The sequence below is a fragment of the Rattus norvegicus genome, chromosome 11, assembly GCF_021556685.1.
Source record: "Rattus norvegicus strain SHRSP/BbbUtx chromosome 11, alternate assembly SHRSP_T2T, whole genome shotgun sequence".
NCBI classification, from domain to species: Eukaryota; Metazoa; Chordata; class Mammalia; order Rodentia; family Muridae; genus Rattus; species Rattus norvegicus.
The window spans coordinates 75,948,816-75,972,370 of NC_141544.1; the positions used below are offsets into that span (position 1 = coordinate 75,948,816).

The 23,555-nt window shown below is 44.6% G+C and overlaps 1 protein-coding gene across 3 annotated transcripts in view; it reads left to right on the plus strand.

Moving 5' to 3' along the window:
* The window catches only part of Poglut1 (protein O-glucosyltransferase 1), a 27,848-nt gene continuing 4,293 nt past the window's right edge, over positions 1-23,555 (plus strand). The window contains exons 1-8 of one of the 3 annotated variants that reach the window (NM_001100652.1): positions 1-184; positions 817-907; positions 1,426-1,569; positions 3,552-3,687; positions 6,318-6,439; positions 10,175-10,234; positions 19,038-19,137; positions 21,739-21,797. In NM_001100652.1, the coding sequence (NP_001094122.1) occupies positions 100-184; positions 817-907; positions 1,426-1,569; positions 3,552-3,687; positions 6,318-6,439; positions 10,175-10,234; positions 19,038-19,137; positions 21,739-21,797 (797 nt within the window). In that variant the 5' untranslated portion in view covers positions 1-99. Of the gene's footprint in view, positions 185-620; positions 908-1,425; positions 1,570-3,551; positions 3,688-6,317; positions 6,440-10,174; positions 10,235-19,037; positions 19,138-21,738; positions 21,798-23,555 lie in introns of all 3 variants that reach the window. The other 2 variants (XM_087575826.1, XR_015632668.1) reach the window with 2 other exon arrangements.

A 23,555-nucleotide genomic window follows, 5' to 3' on the forward strand; every position in this document is an offset into this window, starting at 1 on the left:
GTAGGGCAGTTCCCACGTGCCGAGGCGTCCGCCGCCATCCTTCTGCCGGGCGGCGCTTCCGCCGGCGTGCCGGTCGGAATCCGCAGTGGTCTGCGGGTGATGGAGCGGCTGTCGGGCTGTAGGCTTAGGCCATGGATGCTGTTATTGCTCCTGTTCCCGGTGCAGGGCCGCCAGAAGGACTCAGGTGGGCTCCGGGCAGGGCTGAGCTTGCCGCCTCGGCTCGGGGTCTGCTCGGGTCCCTGGGTGCTCGCGCTAGCCCCCGGCGCGCGGAGGATGCTATGCGGCTGCTGCGCGAGCTGAGAAGCGGGCGGGGGCGAGCATAGGTGTCTGGTGGGCCTCTTCTTCTGGTTCTAGACCCTGGAGAGTAACCCCAAACTCCGGAATTGGGGATGGTAGGAAAAGAAGAATGTTCCCCGTTTACAGCAGAACGCTGTTCTGTGCCTTCCTAGAGGCACTTAGCTGTTAGGACAGAATAGATGAGGGAGGATTATGTCCAAGAGTTTGCATTGATTGTCTCGGTGGGGCCCAGTTTGATTAGGTGAGAATCCATGTCTAAGTCCAGTGTCTCCTTAACCTATTGAGGGCCGAACATTAAGCTTCTGACTTTTCCAATTTCTTAGATACCTGATGGCGCAGGTAGAGAAGCAGACTTGACTCAAGCCCCGACAAGTAACCCAAAGAATCCTTGGCATTTCCACTACTGGGAAAGGAAGGGGAATTTCTCCAAGTGTTGGTCTTCTGTTGCTTCTGCCTGCTGCTTGCAAATGCGAGTGCCAGGGGTATTCTGTTAACTCTCGTTTCCTTCACTTTTTGAAGGCTCAAAATGGAAAGTATTTATTGACCAAATTAACAGGGCTTTGGAGAATTATGAACCATGTTCAAGTCAAAACTGCAGCTGCTATCACGGGTGAGTCTATATTGATGTGTCTCTGAGAGCTGGATTCTTGTCATAGGCACCTCCCCCAAGTCCCTTGAGAGATCTTGATGGCAATTGTCAGTGATCTAAGCACATCTCGAGAGCGGAAAAGGTATCTTAGGTGGCTCTGCTAATGTATGGAAATGCCCTGGGATGGGAGAGTCTCAGTGCTTTCCACATCCTCTATTCCCCGTGGTATTTAGCAACATGTGCTTTCTTTTTCTCCCGAAAGTTGAGTCTCTCAAAGATTCACCTGCTGCTAATGATACTTACTGAAACTCACTCTGTGTGAACTTGGAAGGAGATGGGATTTATTCCCTGGTTACTGCGGCCTGTGCTGCCGAGTTTGATGTTTTCTTCAGTTCCCCGTGGTGCTCTTGTAGTAGAGCTGCTCATTCCTCTCTTCCCCCTGCTTAGTGTATTCTCTAAACAGAACGCCTGGGACTGGGTGGGATGACGTCGTCAGTCTCTCGGCCTGCTTTGGCTCCATGTTTCCCATTCTTGCACAGGGTCATAGAAGAGGATCTGACTCCTTTCCGAGGTGGAATCTCCAGGAAGATGATGGCCGAGGTGGTCAGACGGAGGTTAGGAACCCACTACCAGATCATTAAGCACAGATTATTCAGGGAAGACGACTGCATGTTTCCCTCCAGGTACCTTCTGGCGTGCTCTAACAGTGTTATTACGTTGCAGGCTGACTTGGTAGCACTCCTAGGAACCAGCTAGAGGATTAAGAAGTGCCTCTTCCCTCGCATTTTAGGGCCTCACATTTCAGTATGGGTCATCTCCCCTTGCCTGGGACTTTATTTTATTTTTATACCAGCTATTTTATGTGAGCCCAGTGTTCATCACCAACTGTGATGGCTTTGGCTCTGTCCCTTCCCTTTGCCTGTTTCCACAAGCTGTGAGGAACAGGCAGATGAGACCTGGCGGGGTGATGTGGGCTGTAGGTGAAGTGAAGCAGAGGGACTGATGAGTGTCTGTTGTGGGCCTGGCTTTCATGGCTGCATAGATAACTCACTGCACAGATTTCTTCATTGAGTCCTCTATCAGAATATTTAAATTACTCCTTACAACACCCCTGCAAAATTTGGTTAATACAGCCATTGCCGTAGCGAGCATTCTTATGTGTACACCTTTGATTGTGCTGGTCATGTATACCCGTGGGCTAAAGTCCCAGAGTAACTAGGCCAAGTGATGTATTTTGTTTTTGTTCCCCATGCTCTTAAAAGATATTTTAATTAATGAATTAATTTACTAATTTGTTTGAGATAGCATCTCATTATTTAGCTCTAGTTGGTCTGGAACTTGCTACATAAACCAGGCTGGCCTTGAACTCAGAGTTCCAACTGTTTGTATCTCCACAGTGCTAGGAATAAAGGTGTGGGCCACCATGTCTGGCTTATATGCTCTGAAGTAGACCTCATACCCTCTAACACACTGCTGTGCGTTAGACTTTGAAAATCTTTGTCGGTCAGCTTGTTAAACGTTGCCTGGTTTCTTTGACGCTTCCTCATTACTAATAATGAATGAATTATGATGATGTGATGTTTATGAGCAATGGTTGTCTTCTTGTATGTAAAACTGTTTTAGCCTGGCACAGTGGCTGTAATCCTGGCTCTTGGGAAAGTCTGAGGCCACATGGCCTCTATGCTAAGTTTCAGGCTAGCCAGGTTGCCAGAAAATTCTGACCAGTCTGTCTGTTAGGAGCTCAAAGGATAGAGGCAGAAAGAAGCTAAGCATTTCCCTTTCTTTCATTCATTCATAAATACATGATACACACTCTCAGGGAGTCTAGGCCGAAAGTGGTTTTGTGGTCTTCCTGATTGTTTCAATGACATTTCTGTCTTGCAAAACTAATGTTGAGAATGGTCTGTGTTTAGGTTGAAGATATGAAAGGTTTCCTTCCTCCAGACCTAATCACGGTATTAAAAAAAAAGGTATCAGAGTTAGGTTTCTGATACTGCCACGAAACATCTGAGACAAGTAACTGCGGAGGAAGGTTTACCGTGGCTCACGGATTCCTTCCATGGTCAGATGGCCCTCTTGCTTTTGGGGCCTATAGTTATGTAGCACAACCTGGAGGTATACGGCAGAGAAACCTGCTTACCTCCTGTCGCTCTGGAACGTGAGAGGGAGTTGAGGAAGGCAGAGAGAACCCAACAGCTTACAGTCTCCTTTGAGGGAATAACTCCCGTGATCTAAAACCACCTACCTCTTCAACGTTTACCATCACCTCCTAGTCAGGCAAAGCTGAGGGCCAGACATTCAAGATCCAAACTGTTAACAGTCTCCCTGTCTGGTAAGGAAGGCCAAGGAACTCAAATAGAAAATGAGGTCTTCCAGTCTCTGTATTAAAATTTGCATCTCATCTATTAATTAAACAGTTCTGTGTTGAGGAAATAAAAACCTGGCAGCAAGTGGAGAAGTAGTATTCTAAGTTAGGATTGTTGGAGCAATTTAGCTAAGAAGGGATAACCTGCTCCATGTAGGTAGTCCCTTTAGAAGCATTGCTTTTAGGGGACTGCAGTGGAGTGGTGATCTGGGCACTGGCTCCCCTCACTTTAATGTTAGGATCCTTCCTACAGCCTGCAGGCACTGCTCTGATGCTCTTGTGTTTTTGTCTGGTTAACAGGTGTAGTGGTGTAGAACACTTTATTTTGGAAGTGATCCGTCGCCTCCCTGACATGGAAATGGTAATCAATGTCCGAGACTATCCTCAGGTTCCTAAGTGGATGGAGCCTACCATCCCTGTCTTCTCCTTCAGTAAGGTGAGGACAGGAAAGGGGCACATGGGAGGGAGCGGAAGGCGGTCCTCCGGGGTGGGCAAGAGAGCTTCTCCCCTGGCAGTAGGGATGGGTGTTAGTGAGGATGAGACCGGAGATCCAGGACTGAACTTAGCCTGTGTTAATTCAGTCATAAAATAAGACTGAAGAGATAGAATTGAAGACCCATACACACTGTAAGATTGCCTCAGTGTCTAAAGCTAGGGCTAGAGAGTGAGGTACCTCAGGAACATAGAGCATTGAGAGAAGGGTCAGGGAAGTTCATACGTTAGTTAGGAAATGCTTCTGTTGGGAAAAAAGTTTCTCACATTCCTATATTATATCCAATAGCCATAGTGCTGAGTACCATCTGTCCTCCCAATGCCTGCATCCCATGGACCCAGCATAGGTGCTGGGTCACTCCACATGGTTTGTGCCTAAACAGCATGTTGTTCAGATAAGCTTAGGGTAGCCAAGAGAGTGGGGAGGAGAGGGTTGGGGACGGGAGGCCTACTGGGGTCCTACAGTTACCCAATAGTAGTAATCGGGTAACAAGCACAGACTTAGAGAACTTGGGGCAGAAGACAGCTTGTCCAGGCTCAGGTTCATGCAGATGGTATATTGGTGAGGAGGGGCCTTCTGTAGAAATGAGGCATTCTGAGTGTCGGCGCCTGCACCAACTGTGGCCATACAGTCACAAAGCGGCCAGGCCCAAATCCAATATGGCTCCCTACACTGAGTAGGGTCAGGAGACTCAAAGAAGATAGTCCATAATCTTTGGGAAAGAACGTGTGTTCTGGTTTGGTTTCTTCAAAGCAGTATTCTTACTTCGTGTTGTCCTTTCATGCGAGGACAGTTGCACATGGATGTATATGTGTGCACAGAGAGCCAGAGGTCAGCCATTTGTGTCATGCCTTAGGAGGTGTCTGCTTCATTTTTTGTGTCTGGCCTGGGGCTTTACTGATTGGGCCACTGGGAGTTTGGCGGGCAAGGCCCTGGGATCCACTCTGTGCCACTGTGCCCAGCTTTTTGTAGGTTTGGGGGCTGGAACTTTGGTCTTCAATGCTCTCAAGGCAAACACTTCCATGCCATCTCTCGGATGGCCACCCCATTCTTCTTTATCACGGTTTTCTTTCTCTCTAGATTTCTTTTTTCTGCATTATAAGTGGTTCGTGCTGATTTCTCAAAAGTGCCAGGTCCTAGTGTGACCATGAATCTTCTCGCTTCATTTTCATCCCTACTTCCCTCCTGTTTCTCACAGTCACTGACCGTACTGTCCAAAGGGAAATAGAGTCTGCCAGCTTTGGCTGACTGTGGAGCTGTGTTGGGAATGCTTGATGAGCCGTATGCTGTGAGCTGGACTTGATGGCTTCTGCCTGTAATCCTAGCACTAAGGAAGCAGAGCTAGAAGTATCTCTACATTTGAGGCAGCCTATAGTAGGCATAGTAAGTTCTAGGCCAGCCAGGGATACACAGCAAGACCCTATCTCAAAGCAGCAACAACTAACTCCTCCCAAGAGATGTTTGTGACTGGACTCCACCTGCATTCTCCCATTCTGCCCTTGGCCCTTCTGATCAATGGGCAGCTGAGGATTTATTGACGAGCCAGTGTGAGGTCAGTGGTGACACAGTGTAAGACCAGATTGTGCTTATTAAATATTCATCACACTGTGCTCCCCCTCCCCCTCTCTCTCTTCTTCCGCTTCCTCATCCTCTTCCTTCTCTCTCTACATGCTCTTTCTCTCTCTTCCCCCTGGCTTCTGTCCTTGGGGCTGGTGGACTCACCCAAGAGCAGCTTCCCAAGAAACATGCCTTTAATATAACACACACACATATTCATTGCACACCATCCTTTTAAAATATTTTAAGTCATTTTGTGTTGAAAAATAAACCCATAGGTAGAATTAGGGATATCATTTCCCCCATCTAGGAGATCGAGGCTAAAATAGAGCACTCGCTCATAGCTGTGAAGAGGAAGGGTTAGCATTCAGACTACTATAACTAATGGTATTTCCTGATTCTTACTCTCAAATACCCCCTGGAAAAGAACTAAGAACTGGTAAAGCAGGGAAACACCAAGATGTGAGAGTAGTTATGTTTTGACAGAACCGATTATTCGTAATTGGGAATATTATCTCTCACATGCTTAAAAAAGAAAAGAAAACCCTCCAGAATTTTGAGGAACTGAAAAACTTGACCTTAATGCTTAATATGGTTAAAATTTCTGGGATTCGGGGGATCTATTGCTTTTTTTTGAGACGGGGCTGTCTTGGAACTCACTTTGTAGACCAGGGTAGCCTCAAACTTAGATCACTTGGTGAGTCTATTACTTTTAGCCCATGGTAATTCTTGCCTATAAATACCTCTAGTCTAGGTATAAGGCGTTGTTTTGTTCTCTGGTGATGGGTATTGAACTGAGGTCTTCATTTATGCTAGGTAAGTGCCGGATCACTAAGTCGTATTGTATTCCCAGATCTAATGTCTAGAATATAGACCTCTAGACAAAGAAGATACTTCTCTGGCAGGTGGGCACTGTGAAGGCATTTATCCCAACTCTATCTAAAGAATGCGCCCAGCTACTTCTCATTCATTCTCTCCCAAAACTTACATAGAATGCCTTTCTGTTTCCTTCAAAGACATCGGAGTACCATGATATAATGTACCCTGCGTGGACATTTTGGGAAGGGGGTCCTGCTGTGTGGCCACTTTATCCTACAGGTCTTGGGCGGTGGGACCTCTTCAGAGAAGATCTGTTAAGGTAGGTCCTTTAGAAAGGTTTTGTTTTTTCCTCTTGGTGGGTTTTCTTGAAGTAAGCAGTAGGATATAGTCATTAATTTAAGACTACTGTCTGGGCTCTGGAGATGGCTTAGTAGGTAAGAGTTCTTGCTGAGGATCTGAGCTTGCATCTGTAACATCCATGTAAAACTTAAGCATGGTTCTAGGTACCTGTAACCTCCAGTGTTCAGGGGGGCAGACAGAGACAGGTGGATCCTGGGAGCTCGCTGGTGAGCTGGTCTGGCCGACATGGTGAGCATCAGGTTCAGTGGAAGACCATTTCTCAAGCGAATAAAGATTGACATCTGTCATCTTCCTCTGGGCAAATATGTACGTACAGGTGGTTGTATACACACACACATACACGCAAACATAAAAGTCAGCAGACTGTTGTTAATAGCATAAGCAGTTTTGCGTGTCTATAAATATTCATGTTGGGGCTAAGGTTATATAATTTAGTTGGTAGAACACTTTCCTGGCACGTGTGAAGTCCAGGATTTGACACCAGCTCTACATAAACTGGTTATAGTGGCTTATGCTGGGGAGATGGAGGTGGGGGGTTCAAGGACAACCTCAGCTATGCAGTGAGTTTGAGGACAGCCTGGAAATCATAAGACCCTGTCTCTGAATGGAAAAATCACTGTCAAAAAAGGGCAGAAGAATCTCTCCTAGTTTGTCAGCAGGGCCTCTAAAGGAAGGGTTATAAGAGTCTTGAAGTGGGCTGGAGAGATGGCTCAGTGGTTAAGAGCACTGACTGCTCTTTCAGAGGTCCTGAGTTCAAATCCCAGCAGCTACATAGTGGCTCACAACCATCTGTAATGAGATCCGATGCCCTCTTCTGGTGTGTCTGAGGACAGCTACAATATACTTATATAAGCAAATAAGTAAATCTTTAAAAAAAAAAAAAGTCTGGAAGCTTTTTAAAGATCATTTTCTATGTGTATGAGTGTCTCCATGTTTGCATGTATACTACATGTATGCATGCCTAGTGCCTGCAGAAGTTAGAGGAGGGCACCAAATCCCCTAGATCCAGAGTTGTAGATGGTTAGTGAGCTGCCATGTGAGAGCTGGGAACTGAACCCAGATCCTCTGCAAGAGCACCAAGTACTCGAGCGCTGAGGCCTTTCCAGTCTATTTTCTTTCATTCGTTTTACATTTTAGTCATTCTTTCTTTAAGAGAGAATTAACCTTTCCTTTTGACATAGGGTCTCACTCAGTACCCCATCCTGGCCTCAAACTCAAGTAATCCTCCTGTTTCTCTCACTCTGGGATCACAGACATGAGCCACCATACTTTTAGTCGCTATGGTAATGAGAGTAAATTAACTGACCTTATTGTAAGGAGGGATAGGTAATTTGTTGAAACAGGGCCTGGCTTTGTAACCCAGGCTGTCCTTGAAATATGCTATCAGCTCAGGCTGGTCTTAAACCCTAATCTACCTGGATACTGGGCTTTGCCCTCCCAGATACTAGTATTAAAGGTAGAGACTGCTCTGCCTGGCTTTTAAATTTGGGATGTACTTGGTATTTGGTGCTAATGATGGGTTATAGTGGATCCTTGGTATATTAGGGGCAAGTGTATTCCAAAACTTTCTGTTCATAACTGAGGCATGCTAAGCTTAGCCTGTTGATTCCACCCTACCGTACTTTTCAGGGTCTAAGCCAGCTATATTTTACACCCACGATTCATACAGTATTTGTGTTACTCCGATGACTCCCTGCCCATATAACCAGACTTGCTATACAGAACAAGGTCACCTTGAATTTTCCTGCAAGTGTGGCCCAAGATTCAAAAGGGACTGATCAAAACACAGAAAGTGTTACCAACCCAAACCAAACCAAACAAAAAGCCCCCAAAGCAGAAGGCCTGCCTTCCGTTACATCAAGCATGCTTGTCAGTCTTGGTTATACTGGTATTTGACTGGGTAATTCCTTGTGGTAAGGAGCTGGCCTATTCCTTACAGGATAGCTAACATCTCTTGCCTCTGCCCACCAAATGCCAGTTACAGTTCCTCAGAAATGTTTCCAGATGTCACCAGGTGTGCTGTGGGTAGGGAGGAAAGCAGAATCAGTGTCCATGAGGGCTACGGATGTGGTTCAGTGCTGGGGCACATGCCTGGAATGTACAGCGTACCGGCCTCAGTGTCTAGCACTCTGGAAAGCAGGAGGAAGACTCAGCTACATGGAGAGTTGAGCAGAAAACAGCTCATTTTATTTACTTTTGAGACACATAGCCCAGGTTGACTTCAGATTCCCTCTGCAGTTGAGGATGACCCTGAATGACTGATCCTTCTGCTGTTACTTCCCAAGTGCTGTGCTTAGTATGTACAGAGAGCCATGGAAAGAAATTCTTTTTCTTTCTTTTTTTTTTTTTTTAAATTATCTCCTACATTTAAATTATGTGTGTCTCTGTGGGGTTATGCACAATGACAGAGGCCTGAAGAGGGTGTTGGATCCTCTGGAGCTGGAGTTACAGACAGTTGTGAGCTGTCAGACGAGGGCACTGGGAACTGAACTCAAGGGCGTTACATGCTGTTAGCCGTTGAGCCTTCTTTCCGTCCCCGAGAACTCCCTCACTGGAGTCTTCCGTAGCTGTGGTGATAAGGGAATCCCAGATATTGTGCTTTCATCTTCGTGCTTTGCCTGAGAGTTTGAAACAACGCTTGTGTCATTTCCCATTGAATACAAAAAGACAAAACCCTCCAATCAGTGTACGGTGTCTTTACACTAAGAAATCGTTCTGGCCCCGAGCTGGAGATTCAGGTAAGAGTTGTCACCAGGGGTGGTACAGGCCTGCCATCCTGGCATTCAGGAAGCAGAAGCAAGTGGGGCTCACTGCAAATTCAGGGGCAGCCTGAGCTAAGCAGTGAACTCTAGGCCAGCAAAGGCTGTGTAGTGAGAGCCAGTCTTGAAACAAAAGGAAACAAAGAGAAAGTGCTAGCCGGGCCAGGTGGCAAACACCTCATGTAATCCCAGCACTTGCAAGGCTCAAGCAGGAAGAGGGTATCAAGTCCAGCCTGGGCTACTCGGCTACATAGCCTTCGACACCCACTGTGAACCTGTTCCATAATGAAAGGGAAAGATGGGCCTGGAAATGTTGCTGAGTTGGTAGACTGCTTCTCCAGCACACACAGTGCTGGTTTATTTCTCAGCACCATAGAAAGCTGGGACTTAAAGTGATGTGAGCTAGAGTTTCAGTGAGGAAGGCTGGTCACGATAATACTTGCTAACTATGGAGTTTGAGGGCCTTTATCGTTTTTAGAGCACTTCATGAAGCGTTAAGAAGCCCAAGACACTTTTAGATAACAGACTACGCACCTTTGGTGATCTTGCTTCCAAAACATAATTCCCTTTCACTCAATTCCTTTGCATTTCTTGTCACATGCTGGTTTTATTAATAGCCTTCTACCTAGAGAGGAAACCCTGTCTGTGCCCTGTCTGTGCCAACTCAACAGTCCTGTGCATGCCGCTCGGACTCTGCTCTTTTGTATCTGTAAGCTGATGTTACTGGCCTGGTGAATTTGTAGCTATTCCTTGTGAGCTCCTTCAGACTGTCAAAATGCTAACAGAGGGCTTGTGGTTTTGTTCATAGCTTGTTTTAGTAACCCTGAATGGATTTATTTAAAGGTGCAACATTCTGAACTAATCTTCAGAAAGGATTAAAACATACATAGTCTAGGGAAAAGCCCCAAACTAATTTAAAAAATCTGTATTTTTAGGTCAGCAGCACAATGGCCATGGGAAAAGAAGAATTCTACAGCATATTTCCGGGGATCAAGGTGATTATATTTTCAGATCTGTAATAATGATGTTCTTCCATATAATGTATCTTATTGCTCAAAGGAAAAGCTAAGATGATTAAAAAAATAATGTGGAATGATGGCCAGGCATAGTGGTGCACATTTGTAATCTTGCACTTGCACTCAAGAGACAGAGGCAGCATGACTTCAATATTGGGTTCAGGGCCAGCCTGTTCCACATAGTGGGTTCCAGGATTTTCTGTTCCAAATAGTGGGTTCCAGGCCAGTCAGGGTTATACTGTGAGACCCTGTCTCAAAATAGCCACCATCACCACCACCACCAACAGAAACTTGGACTGGCAGGATCTTAGACTAAAGAATTCAATTGTGGTGGTTAGATTTTTGTCAACTTGGCCCAAACTAGAGTAATGTGGGAGGAGGTCACTTCAGGTGACAATACCTCCATCAGATTGGTGTATAGGCATGTCTGAACAGGTGTTTTCTTGATTGATTGGTGATTGATGTGGGAGGGCCTAACCCATGGTGGGCAGTGCTTCCCCTGGGTATGTGGCCCATGGAGGGATAAGCACCTCCATGGGGCTAGAGAGGTGGCTCAGTGGTTAAGAAAAAGCACTGACTGGTTAGACAGTGGACTTGAGAATACAGGTGGGCCTAATCCCCATCCTACTGACTAATTATCTGATTCTCATCTTTGTTGCTATATAGCTGAGACTATCCTTGAACTTGACCTACCTGCTTTCCAAGTAGCTAGGATTATAAGCATGTAGGCACTGTGCCTAGCTCTTGCCCTTTTTTGTTTGTATGTTTTGAACCCACTTTGTAGCCCTGGCTGGCTTGCAGCTCACCATGTATATAGTCCAGGCTGACCTTGAGCTCACAGAGATCTTCCTTTGCCTCCTGAACGCTTCGATTAAAGACGTGTGCTACTATGCCCGGCTTGTTTTTCTTTTTTCTTTTCTTTTTTTTTTTATTAACTTGAGTATTTCTTATATACATTTCGAGTGTTATTCCCTTTCCCAGTATCCGGGCAAACATCCCCCTCCCCCTCCCCTTCCTTATGGGTGTTCCCCTCCCAACCCTCCCCCCATTGCCGCCCTCCCCCCACCAGTCTAGTTCACTGGGGGTTCAGTCTTAGCAGGGCTTCCCCTTCCACTGGTGCTCTTACTAGGATATTCATTGCTACCTATGAGGTCAGAGTCCAGGGTCAGTCCAAGTATAGTCTTTAGTTAGTGGCTTAGTCCCTGGAAGCTCTGGTTGCTTGGCATTGTTGTACTTTTGGGGTCTCGAGCCCCTTCAAGCTCTTCCAGTTCTTTCTCTGATTCCTTCAACGGGGGTTCTATTCTCAGTTCAGTGGTATGCTGCTGGTATTCGCCTCTGTATTTGCTGTATTCTGGCTGTGTCTCTCAGGAGCGATCTACATCCGGCTCCTGTCGGTCTGCACTTCTTTGCTTCATCCATCTTGTCTAATTGGGTGGCTGTATATGTATGGGCCACATGTGGGGCAGGCTCTGAATGGGTGTTCCTTCAGTCTCTGTTTTAATCTTTGCCTCTCTCTTCCCTGCCAAGGGTATTCTTGTTCCCCTTTTAAAGAAGGAGTGAAGCATTCACGTTTTGATCATCCGTCTTGAGTTTCATTTGTTCTAGGCATCTAGGGTAATTCAAGCATTTGGGCTAATAGCCACTTATCAATGAGTGCATACCATGTATGTCTTTCTGTGATTGGGTTAGCTCACTCAGGATGATGTTTTCCAGTTCCAACCATTTGCCTACGAATTTCATAAAGCCGTTGTTTTTGATAGCTGAGTAATATTCCATTGTGTAGATGTACCACATTTTCTGTATCCATTCCTCTGTTGAAGGGCATCTGGGTTCTTTCCAGCTTCTGGCTATTATAAATAAGGCTGCAATGAACATAGTGGAGCACGTGTCTTTTTTATATGTTGGGGCATCTTTTGGGTATATGCCCAAGAGAGGTATAGCTGGATCCTCAGGCAGTTCAATGTCCAATTTTCTGAGGATCCTCCAGACTGATTTCCAGAATGGTTGTACCAGTTTGCAACCCCACCAACAATGGAGGAGTGTTCCTCTTTCTCCGCATCCTCGCCAGGATCTGCTGTCCCCTGAGTTTTTGATCTTAGCCATTCTCACTGGTGTGAGGTGAAATCTCAGGGTTGTTTTGATTTGCATTTCCCTTATGACTAAAGATGTTGAACATTTCTTTAGGTGTTTCTCAGCCATTCGGCATTCCTCAGCTGTGAATTCTTTGTTTAGCTCTGAGCCCCATTTTTTAATAGGGTTATTTGTTTCCCTGCGGTCTAACTTCTTGAGTTCTTTGTAAATTTTGGATATAAGGCCTCTATCTGTTGTAGGATTGGTAAAGATCTTTTCCCAATCTGTTGGTTGCCGTTTTGTCCTAACCACAGTGTCCTTTGCCTTACAGAAGCTTTGCAGTTTTATGAGATCCCATTTGTCGATTCTTGATCTTAGAGCATAAGCCATTGGTGTTTTGTTCAGGAAATTTTTTCCAGTGCCCATGTGTTCCAGATGCTTCCCTAGTTTTTCTTCTATTAGTTTGAGTGTGTCTGGTTTGATGTGGAGGTCCTTCATCCACTTGGACTTAAGCTTTGTACAGGGTGATAAGCATGGATCGATCTGCATTCTTCTACATGTTGACCTCCAGTTGAACCAGCACCATTTGCTGAAAATGCTATCTTTTTTCCATTGGATGGTTTTGGCTCCTTTGTCAAAAATCAAGTGACCATAGGTATGTGAGTTCATTTCTGGGTCTTCAATTCTATTCCATTGGTCTATCTGTCTGTCTCTGTACCAATACCATGCAGTTTTTATCACTATTGCTCTGTAATACTGCTTGAGTTCAGGGATAGTGATTCCCCCTGAAGTCCTTTTATTGTTGAGGATAGCTTTAGCTGTCCTGGGTTTTTTGTTATTCCAGATGAATTTGCAAATTGTTCTGTCTAACTCTTTGAAGAATTGGATTGGTATTTTGATGGGGATTGCATTGAATCTGTAGATCGCTTTTGGTAAAATGGCCATTTTTACTATATTAATCCTGCCAATCCATGAGCATGGGAGATCTTTCCATCTTCTGAGGTCTTCTTCAATTTCCTTCTTCAGTGTCTTGAAGTTCTTATTGTACAGATCTTTTACTTGCTTGGTTAAAGTCACACCGAGGTACTTTATATTATTTGGGTCTATTATGAAGGGTGTCGTTTCCCTAATTTCTTTCTCGGCTTGTTTCTCTTTTGTATAGAGGAAGGCAACTGATTTATTTGAGTTAATTTTATACCCAGCCACTTTGCTGAAGTTGTTTATCAGCTTTAGTAGTTCTCTGGTGGAACTTTTGGGATCACTTAAATATACTATCATATCATCTGCAAATAGTGATATTTTGACTTCTTCTTTTCCGATCTGTATCCCCTTGACCTCCTTTTGTTGTGTGATTGCTCTGGCTAGAACTTCAAGAACTATATTGAATAAGTAGGGAGAGAGTGGGCAGCCTTGTCTAGTCCCTGATTTTAGTGGGATTGCTTCAAGTTTCTCTCCATTTAGTTTAATGTTAGCAACTGGTTTGCTGTATATGGCTTTTACTATGTTCAGGTATGGGCCTTGAATTCCTATTCTTTCCAGGACTTTTATCATGAAGGGGTGTTGAATTTTGTCAAATGCTTTCTCAGCGTCTAAGGAAATGATCATGTGGTTTTGTTCTTTCAGTTTGTTTATATAATGGATCACGTTGATGGTTTTCCGTATATTAAACCATCCCTGCATACCTGGGATGAAGCCTACCTGGTCATGGTGGATGATTGTTTTGATGTGCTCTTGGATTCGGTTTGCCAGAATTTTGTTGAGTATTTTTGCGTCGATATTCATAAGGGAAATTGGTCTGAAGTTCTCTTTCTTTGTTGTGTCTTTGTATGGTTTAGGTATAAGAGTAATTGTGGCTTCGTAGAAGGTATTCGGTAGTGATCCATCTGTTTCAATTTTGTGGAATAGTTTGGATAATATTGGTATGAGGTCTTCTATGAAGGTTTGATAGAATTCTGCACTAAACCCGTCTGGACCTGGGCTCTTTTTGGTTGGGAGACCTTTAATGACTGCTTCTATTTCCTTAGGAGTTATGGGGTTGTTTAACTGGTTTATCTGTTCCTGATTTAATTTCGGTACCTGGTATCTGTCTAGGAAATTGTCCATTTCCTGAAGATTTTCAAGTTTTGTTGAATATAGGTTTTTATAGTAAGATCTGATGATTTTTTGAATTTCCTCTGAATCTGTTGTTATGTCTCCCTTTTCATTTCTGATTTTGTTAATTTGGACGTACTCTCTGTGTCCTCTTGTTAGTCTGGCTAAGGGTTTATCTATCTTGTTGATTTTCTCAAAGAACCAACTTTTGGTTCTGTTGATTCTTTCTATGGTCCTTTTTGTTTCTACTTGGTTGATTTCAGCTCTGAGTTTGATTATTTCCTGCCTTCTACTCCTCCTGGGTGTATTTGCTTCTTTTTGTTCTAGAGCTTTTAGGTGTGCTGTCAAGCTGCTGATATATGTATGCTGTCTCCTGTTTCTTTCTGCAGGCACTCAGCACTATGAGTTTTCCTCTTAGCACAGCTTTCATTGTGTCCCATAAGTTTGGGTATGTTGTACCTTCATTTTCATTAAATTCTAAAAAGTTTTTAATTTCTTTCTTTATTTCTTCCTTGACCAGGTTATCATTGAGTAGAGCATTGTTCAATTTCCAAGTATATGTGGGCATTCTTCCTTGATTGTTATTGAAGACCAGTTTTAGGCCGTGGTGGTCCGATAGCACGCATGGGATTATTTCTATCTTTCTGTACCTGTTGAGGCCCGTTTTTTTACCAATTATATGGTCAATTTTGGAGAAAATACCATGAGGAGCTGAGAAGAAGGTATATCCTTTTGCTTTAGGATAGAATGTTCTATAAATATCCGTTAAGTCCATTTGGCTCATGACTTCTCTTAGTCTGTCAACATCACTGTTTAATTTCTGTTTCCATGATCTGTCCATTGATGAGAGTGGGGTGTTGAAATCTCCCACTATTATTGTGTGAGGTGCAATGTGTGTTTTGAGCTTTAGTAAGGTTTCTTTTATATATGTAGGTGCCCTTTTATTTGGGGCATAGATATTTAGGATTGAGAGTTCATCTTGGTGGATTTTTCCTTTGATGAATATGAAGTGTCCTTCCTTATCTTTTTTGATGACTTTTAGTTGAAAATTGATTTTATTTGATATTAGAATGGCTACTCCAGCTTGCTTCTTCTGACCATTTGCTTGGAAAATTGTTTTCCAGCCTTTCACTCTGAGGTAATGTCTGTCTTTGTCTCTGAGGTGTGTTTCCTGTAGGCAGCAGAATGCAGGGTCCTCGTTGCGTATCCAGTTTGTTAATCTATGTCTTTTTATTGGGGAGTTGAGGCCATTGATGTTGAGAGATATTAAGGAATAGTGATTATTGCTTCCCGTTATATTCATATTTGGATGTGAGGTTATGTTTGTGTGCTTTCATTCTCTTTCTTTTGTTGCCAAGACGATTTGTTTCTTGCTTCTTCTAGGGTATAGCTTGCCTCCTTATGTTGGGCTTTACCATTTATTATCCTTTGTAGTGCTGGATTTGTAGAAAGATATTGTGTAAATTTGTTTTTGTCATGGAATATCTTGGTTTCTCCATCTATGTTAATTGAGAGTTTTGCAGGATACAGTAGCCTGGGCTGGCATTTGTGTTCTCTTAGGGTCTGTATGACATCAGTCCAGGATCTTCTGGCCTTCATAGTTTCTGGCGAGAAGTCTGGTGTGATTCTGATAGGTCTGCCTTTATATGTTACTTGACCTTTTTCCCTTACTGCTTTTAATATTCTTTCTTTATTTTGTGCGTTTGGTGTTTTGACAATTATGTGACGGGAGGTGTTTCTTTTCTGGTCCAATCTATTTGGAGTTCTGTAGGCTTCTTGTATGTCTATGGGTATCTCTTTTTTTAGGTTAGGGAAGTTTTCTTCTATGATTTTGTTGAAGATATTTACTCGTCCTTTGAGCTGGGAGTCTTCACTCTCTTCTATACCTATTATCCTTAGGTTTGATCTTCTCATTGAGTCCTGGATTTACTGTATGTTTTGGACCAGTAGCTTTTTCCGCTTTACATTATCTTTGACAGTTGAGTCAATGATTTCTATGGAATCTTCTGCTCCTGAGATTCTCTCTTCCATCTCTTGTATTCTGTTGGTGAGGCTTGTATCTACAGCTCCTTGTCTCTTCTTTTGGTTTTCTATATCCAGGGTTGTTTCCATGTGTTTTTTCTTGATTGCTTCTATTTCCATTTTTAATTCCTTCAACTGTTTGATTGTGTTTTCCTGGAATTCTTTCAGGGATTTTTGCGATTCATCTCTGTAGGCTTCTACTTGTTTATTAATGTTTTCCTGTGTTTCCCTAAGGGAGTTCTTCACGTCTTTCTTGAAGTCCTCCAGCATCATGATCAAATATGATTTTGAAACTAGATCTTGCTTTTCTGGTGTGTTTGGATATTCCATGTTTGTTTTGGTGGGAGAATTGGGCTCCGATGATGCCATGTAGTCTTGGTTTCTGTTGCTTGGGTTCCTGCGCTTGCCTCTCGCCATCAGATTATCTCTAGTGTTACTTTGTTCTGCTATTTCTGACAGTGGCTAGACTGTCCTATAAGCCTGTGTGTCAGGAGTGCTATAGACCTGTTTTCCTCTCTTTCAGTCAGTTATGGGGACAGAGTGTTCTGCTTTCGGGCGTGTAGTTTTCCTCTCTACAGGTCTTCAGCTGTTCCTGTGGGCCTGTGTCTTGAGTTCACCAGGCAGCTTTCTTGCAGCAGAAAGGGTGGTCTTACCTGTGGTCCCGAGGCTCAAGTTCGCTCGCGGGGTGCTGCCCACGGGCTCTCTGTGGCGGCAGCAACCAGGAATACCTGCACCGCCCCTTCCGGGAGCTTCAGTGCACCAGGGTTCCAGATGGCCTTTGGTGTTTTCCTCTGGCGTCCGAGATGTGTGTGCAGAGAGCAGTCTCTTCTGGTTTCCCAGGCTTGTCTGCCTCTCTGAAGGTTCAGCTCTCCCTCCCACGGGATTTGGGTGCAGAGAACTGTTTATCCGGTCTGTTTCCTTCTGGTTCTGGTGGTGTCTCACGCACAGGGGTCCTGCCGCTCCTGGGCCCTCCCCCACGGGAGCCCAGAGGCCTTATACAGTTTCCTCTTGGGCCAGGGATGTGGGCAGGGGTGGGCAGTGTTGGTGGTCTCTTCCGCTCTGCAGCCTTAGGAGTGCCCACCTGACCAGGCGGTGAGGTCTCTTTCCCACAGGGTCTGGGAGCAGAGAGCTGCTGCGGGCCGGGATCCGCGGGTGTGGGTTTTTTCTTTTTTTTTCTTCTTCTTTTTCTTTTTCTTTTTTCTTTTTTTCGGAGCTGGGGACCGAACCCAGGGCCTCGCGCTTGCTAGGCAAGCGCTCTACCACTGAGCTAAATCCCCAACCCCCCGGCTTGTTTTTCAAATTGCAGTGTTATACTGGACTCTACAATGCATTCACAGCGAAGGCTATTCTGGTAGGCAGCAATCATGTAGCCACACAGCTGTGAACAGCAGTGATCGTAGGCATTGGATGAACCTTCCAAAAAGGAAAACCATTCCCTGAAATAGATATATAGTGACCAGAACATCATTGTCTTAGTTAGGGACACTATTGCTGTGATGAAAAACCATTACCAAAAGCAACTTGGGGAGGAAAAAGTTAATTTCACTCACAGTTCCATATAACAAACAGTTCATCATCAAAAGCCATGAAGGCAGGAACTCACACAGGGCAGGAACCTGTAGGCAGGGGATGATGCAGAGACCATGGAAGGATGTTACTTAACTGGCTTGCTCCTACTGCCTTGCTCAGCCTGCTCCCTTATAGAACTCAGAACCATCATCTCAGCCAGTGGCAGGACCACCCACAATGGGCTGTGCCCTCCCCCATTGATCACTAAAGAAATGTCTTAAGCTAGATCTTATGGAGGCATTTTTCTTAACTAAGGCTCCCTCCACTCCAATGACTCTTGCTTTTAACAGGCAGACATAAAACTAGCCAGTACAATCATACTCTTTAAGATCAGATGCCACCCAGAGGTGGTAGCTTCCACTTAGAATAGCAGTGATTGAGAGTTCACTAATCAGGGTCAGGAATTCAAGGCCACATTTGGCTGTATAGTGAGCTTGAAGGTAGCATGGTGTCTCAGAGTTTTACTGCTGTGAGCAGACACCATGACCAAGGCAACTCTTATAAGGCCAACATTTAATCGGGGCTGGCTTACCGGTTCAGTCCATTATCATCAAGGCGGGAGCATGGCAGCATCCAGGCAGCCATGGTGCAGGAGGAGCTGAGAGCTCTATATCTTCATCTGAGGGCCATTAGGAGAAGGCTGCCCCTCACATGGTTAGGAGGAAGGTCTCATTGCCCACCCCTACAGTGACACACTTCCAACAAGGCCACACCTCCTGATGGTGCTACACTCCCTGGGCCAAGCATATCCAAATGACCACAAATGGGCTATAGGAGATTCTGTTTTAAAACAAACAGTAAACCTAGATGTAAGCAAAGGAAGACTTGACGCTCCCCGTCTTTGATGGGTAAAGCGGGGATAGCCTGAGCAACCAAGATGCTGCACTGGACCCTCTTCCTTCACTGTCCCAGACTCAGTGACTACCTGCCCATCTGTGCCAGTAGCCACCGTGCTGGCCAAGGGCTGCTCAGGGATTGGGAACATTACGGTGTAGGCCACATAGATTTATGTTCTGTATTTTCTCTGTAGGACAAGCCCTGAAAGAGATCCTCTCATTCTTCTCTCTCGGAAAAATCCAAAACTCGTTGATGCAGAATACACCAAAAACCAGGCCTGGAAGTCTATGAAAGTAATCAGCTACCGTCTGAATCGAACCGCGGCAGCGCTGACTCTAAGAACGTTGCCCTCTGGGTAGCGTTTGAGATTAGGTTTCCTCTCGGTGGTGAGATGAGTGCAGAGCAGGCCCCGTGCAGTGGTGCTAGCGTTCGTGTAAACCGCCGTCTCCGGGCCTTGCCCGCTGTGCTAAGTGTCAGTAACCCTAAAGAGCTGAGTTTATAAGTCTTTCCTGGGAGCGGCCAGATCTAACTGTGGGGCTACCCAGGGCCTTACCGCCTGGCCTGCTGTGGCAGCGAGGGAGCAGTGGAGCAGCTCCAGTGCGACTATTCTAGCTATTATTTATAGCCACCAAAATTTGAATTTTGTGTGAAATGGGAATTCCATGTGAAATTTGAATTTTATGTCATTTTTTCTTTCTACTTTCTTTTTCTTCTTGTTTGTTTTTAATTATGAGACGGTGTTATAATGTAGTTCTGGCTGTCCTGGAACTCACTATGCAGAACTGGCCTCGAACTCACAGAGATCCATCTCCCTCTTCTGAGTTCTGGGATTAAAGTCATGTGCCACCACACCTGCATTTCATGTAATTTTCACATATCAAAAATATTTTCTTTCCCTTTTTTTAATTCCAGTCACTTGAAAATGAAAATATCTAGTCCACGAGTTTTATACCACTATGTGGTGCTGTGGGCACCTGACTTAAATGAATGGTTCTCAATGGCCGTAGAGAGCTTAAACAGTGAGCTAAATCTGGGGCCCAGGTTGCAGGAATCCTCATCTCACTAAAATCTGAAAAATGCGGCCTTTAGCTTTGAAGTCCATCTGTCCTGACTGTGACTTCTTGCCTTAAGAAAGAACTTAAAGTCCTAATTTCCTCGTTTGCAATGTCAACAGAGCATATAAGAAGAAAGCTTTAAGATTCATGGAGGGAAACCTCAGTGTATATCTGCAAAGGATGCATTTTTTACATTAGTCTCATTTGTACTTTTTTGTTGTGTTGCTGTACTGGGGTTTGAACCCTTGCCTTAGAATGCTAGACAGACACTGTATCCTATAGCTATACACCATTAGCCCATGACTGTTTAATTTAGAAGTTTTATTTTGTGTATGAGTGTTTTGCCTGCAAGTATGGATGTGCACATATGGATATGTGCCTGGTGACTGCTGGAGTTGTGGACATTTGTAAGCTGCCAGGAGGAAGCTTGGACCTGAGCCCAGCTCCTCTGTAAGAGCAGCAAGAACTCTTAACTACTGAGCCATCTCTCCAGCCTCGTCCTTAGCCTGCCTTACACAGTTTTAATCAAGCAGGAGCAGATGACAAAAGAAACAAAAAAGAAACAAAAAAATGCATAGGAATTCAAGGGCATCCTCAGTTACTGACTTTGAGCCTAACCTGGGCTACGAAACCCTGTGTGAAAAACGAGACAGAGAAAGGACAGCAAAAACAAAGAAATGAAAGAGTGCATTAATTCAGTGCACATGTGCTCAGCGTCTTCTGTGGAGGGAGACAGGGAAGTAAAGAGAAAAGGGTCAGCAGAGGGTGGACAGCTGCAAATGACTGCTGCCTAATGGGGATTAGAGCTTGGTGTGCTGGATCTGTGACTTAGGGTTCCATTGCTGTGAAGAGACCGTGACCAAGGCAACTCCTATTAAGGAAAACCTTTAACTGGGGCTGGCTTACAGTTCAGAGATTTAGTTCCTTATCACCATGGCGAGAAGCATGGCAGCAGGCAAGCAGGCATGGTGCAGGAGGAGCCAAGAGTTCTGTCTTGGGGGAACTCTTCTGCACTGGGTGAAGCTTGAGCACTAGGAGTCCAGGAAGCTTGTCTACATGGTGACACGCTCCCTCCAACAAGGCCACACTCAATAGTGTCACTCCCTGTGGGCCAGGCATATTTAAACCACCACAATCTGCGTTATCACCACGACCATCATCATCATCATTTTTCTTTAAGAAATTTAGGAAGCTGGATTTTTATTACTGATGGGTGGATTTTGAGGTTGTGTCTTCTGTAGCCTAAGCTGGCCTTGAGTTTTTTTATGTAGCTGAGGGTGACCTTGAACTCCTGATTTTCCTGCCTCTACCTTCACTTGCACTTCAGTAAAATACCCCATTGGGATTACAGGCACCGTCTGGGCTGCCAGGCCACAGATGTGGGCTTCTGTGAGAAGTGTCACGCCACCTAGTGAAAAGGTGGCAGTGGCTTGCATATTTACTTGTCAGTCCTTTCCAGACCCAGCAAAGGTCTTTGTGAGTTCCAACCATAAGCCCCATAAGCCAGCACTCATGACCTATGTGTGTATGTGAGGTTCCCAGAGGGAGGTGGGCTATACACCATGGCCTCTTAGCTCAAAAGATGGTAGCATGACTTCAGGTGAGTTCAGACTGTAAAACCAAATAGACCTGAGTCAAACCCTGTTGCTGTTGTTCAAGATCACGTGACAGTGAGCAAGTCCCAGCTTGAAACCTTTGGTTTAGTGAAGAGAGTAATGTCTCCTGGGAATGTTAGGTTCATTATGATACTTAAACGAGGTTATGTTGGTGAAATGTTTTAACAGCGTATCTGCCCATAAATGCTATTGCTAGTGCTGATAACTTCCTATTCCCCTACAGGATACTTTGGGAAAGCCAGCCGCTAAGGATGTGCATCTTATAGATCACTGCAAATACAAGTAAGACATCCCCCCCACCCCCTTTTTGGTTTCTCTGTTGTAGCCCAGGCTGTCCTGAAACTTACTCTGTAGATCAGGCTGGCCTCAGAGATCCACCTGCTTCTGCCGCCACAACCCAGCCTAGTTACTTATGTCTATATTGCCTTTGAAATGCTTCCCTTTAGAGACTTTAATCCTAAAGTATCATGTTAATTAATTTGGTTGGCTTTTACTGAGGCATTCAGGGCACTGAGCTGAGTCCAGTGGGGACTATAGAGAAGAGTGAAACATGGTTCCCTAACTGATTCACATTAATTAACTCGTCAGGATCACCTCTCTCCACAACACTTGCCCCCATAGTTAGGTCACATGTATACCCCGGTAGTAACTGTTAAAATGAAGGCTATAGTGATAGCACAGTAGTAGACATGTGTGTGTGTGTGTGTGTGTGTGTGTGTGTGTGTGTGTGTGTGTGTGTGTGTTACAGGAGGCCCTAGGTTCATTCCCAACATTGTAACAAACAGACAAACATCATAATGAAATACCAGCACTAAGGATGAGCTAAGAAGGTAAACTGAGGCTTGGAGGACAGTTAGGGTGTTGGAGGTAAGCACAATGGCTATACCCAGCAGTAGGGTAAGTTCTCCTCCATTAGAGACAGGTACGTATATGAGAAATGCTGAGACGAGAACAGCCTTTGCTTAGAGAGCTTTCCCAGGGAGCTTCTCGGAGGATTGATTAGCTTGTTCTCCCTGCACTTTGGAAGAAGAGGGTGATGTCTGGGAAGAGGGACCCTCTTTGACTTGATGAATTACACAAGGGGAGACAAAAAGATTGGGAGCCTGACCTACTGCATAACTCAGTATATAACCAAGGATGAACTTGAACTCCTGACCCTCCTGCCTCCACCTCCCGAATGCTGGGATTGTAGGCATGCTCTCTTAGGCCCACTGTGGAATAGTTTCTTCTCAAAGTATATTTTTGACATGTATTTACTTCATGTTGAGTGTATGTGTCCTAATGCATACATGTGGAGGTCATACTACTATAACTCGCTGGGGACGGTTCTCCCCTACACCCTATGGGCTCTGGAAATTTAATGAGAGCACCAGTGGAGCCATTTTTTATAGCCCAGTTTTTTGTTGTTGTTGGGGTTTTTTTGTTTGTTTGTTTTTTGGGTTTTTTTTTTTTTTTGCTGTTGTTTTTGGGTTTTTTTGTGTTTTTTTTTACATTATTTGTTCTTTTTTAACTTTTGTTTTTAGTGTACACCATTGAACATCTTTTTTATGTAAGTCTGAAGTCTATTAAAAACCAAACCAAAACCTATTTCTTTCTGATCCTGTTTTCCACCCAGCACACAGCTGCTGGCCTCATATAGCTCTTTCTGGAGAAATTATTTCCTCTTGTTTACCTGACATTCCTGGAACACCTGCAGCTCCAACCCAGGAAAAGCAAGGAATTTATGGAAACTGCACAGATACACACTCATGTGTCCCTGAAGACTGAGAATAGGGCATGATGGCTCAGTGCCTACAATCTCAGCACTTGTGAGGATAAGGCAGGAGGATTTCTGTGAGTCCAAGGCCAGCCAAGGTAAAACGTGAGGCCATGTTATAGGTGGGGTTCCCATTGCTGTAATTAAACATCATAACCGAAATCCACTTGGGTTTATTTCAATTTATAGCCTATAGTTCATCATCCAGGGAAATTAGGGCAGGAATTCATGGCAGAAACCTGAAGCCGGGGACCAAAGCAGAGGCCATGGAGGGATGTTACTTA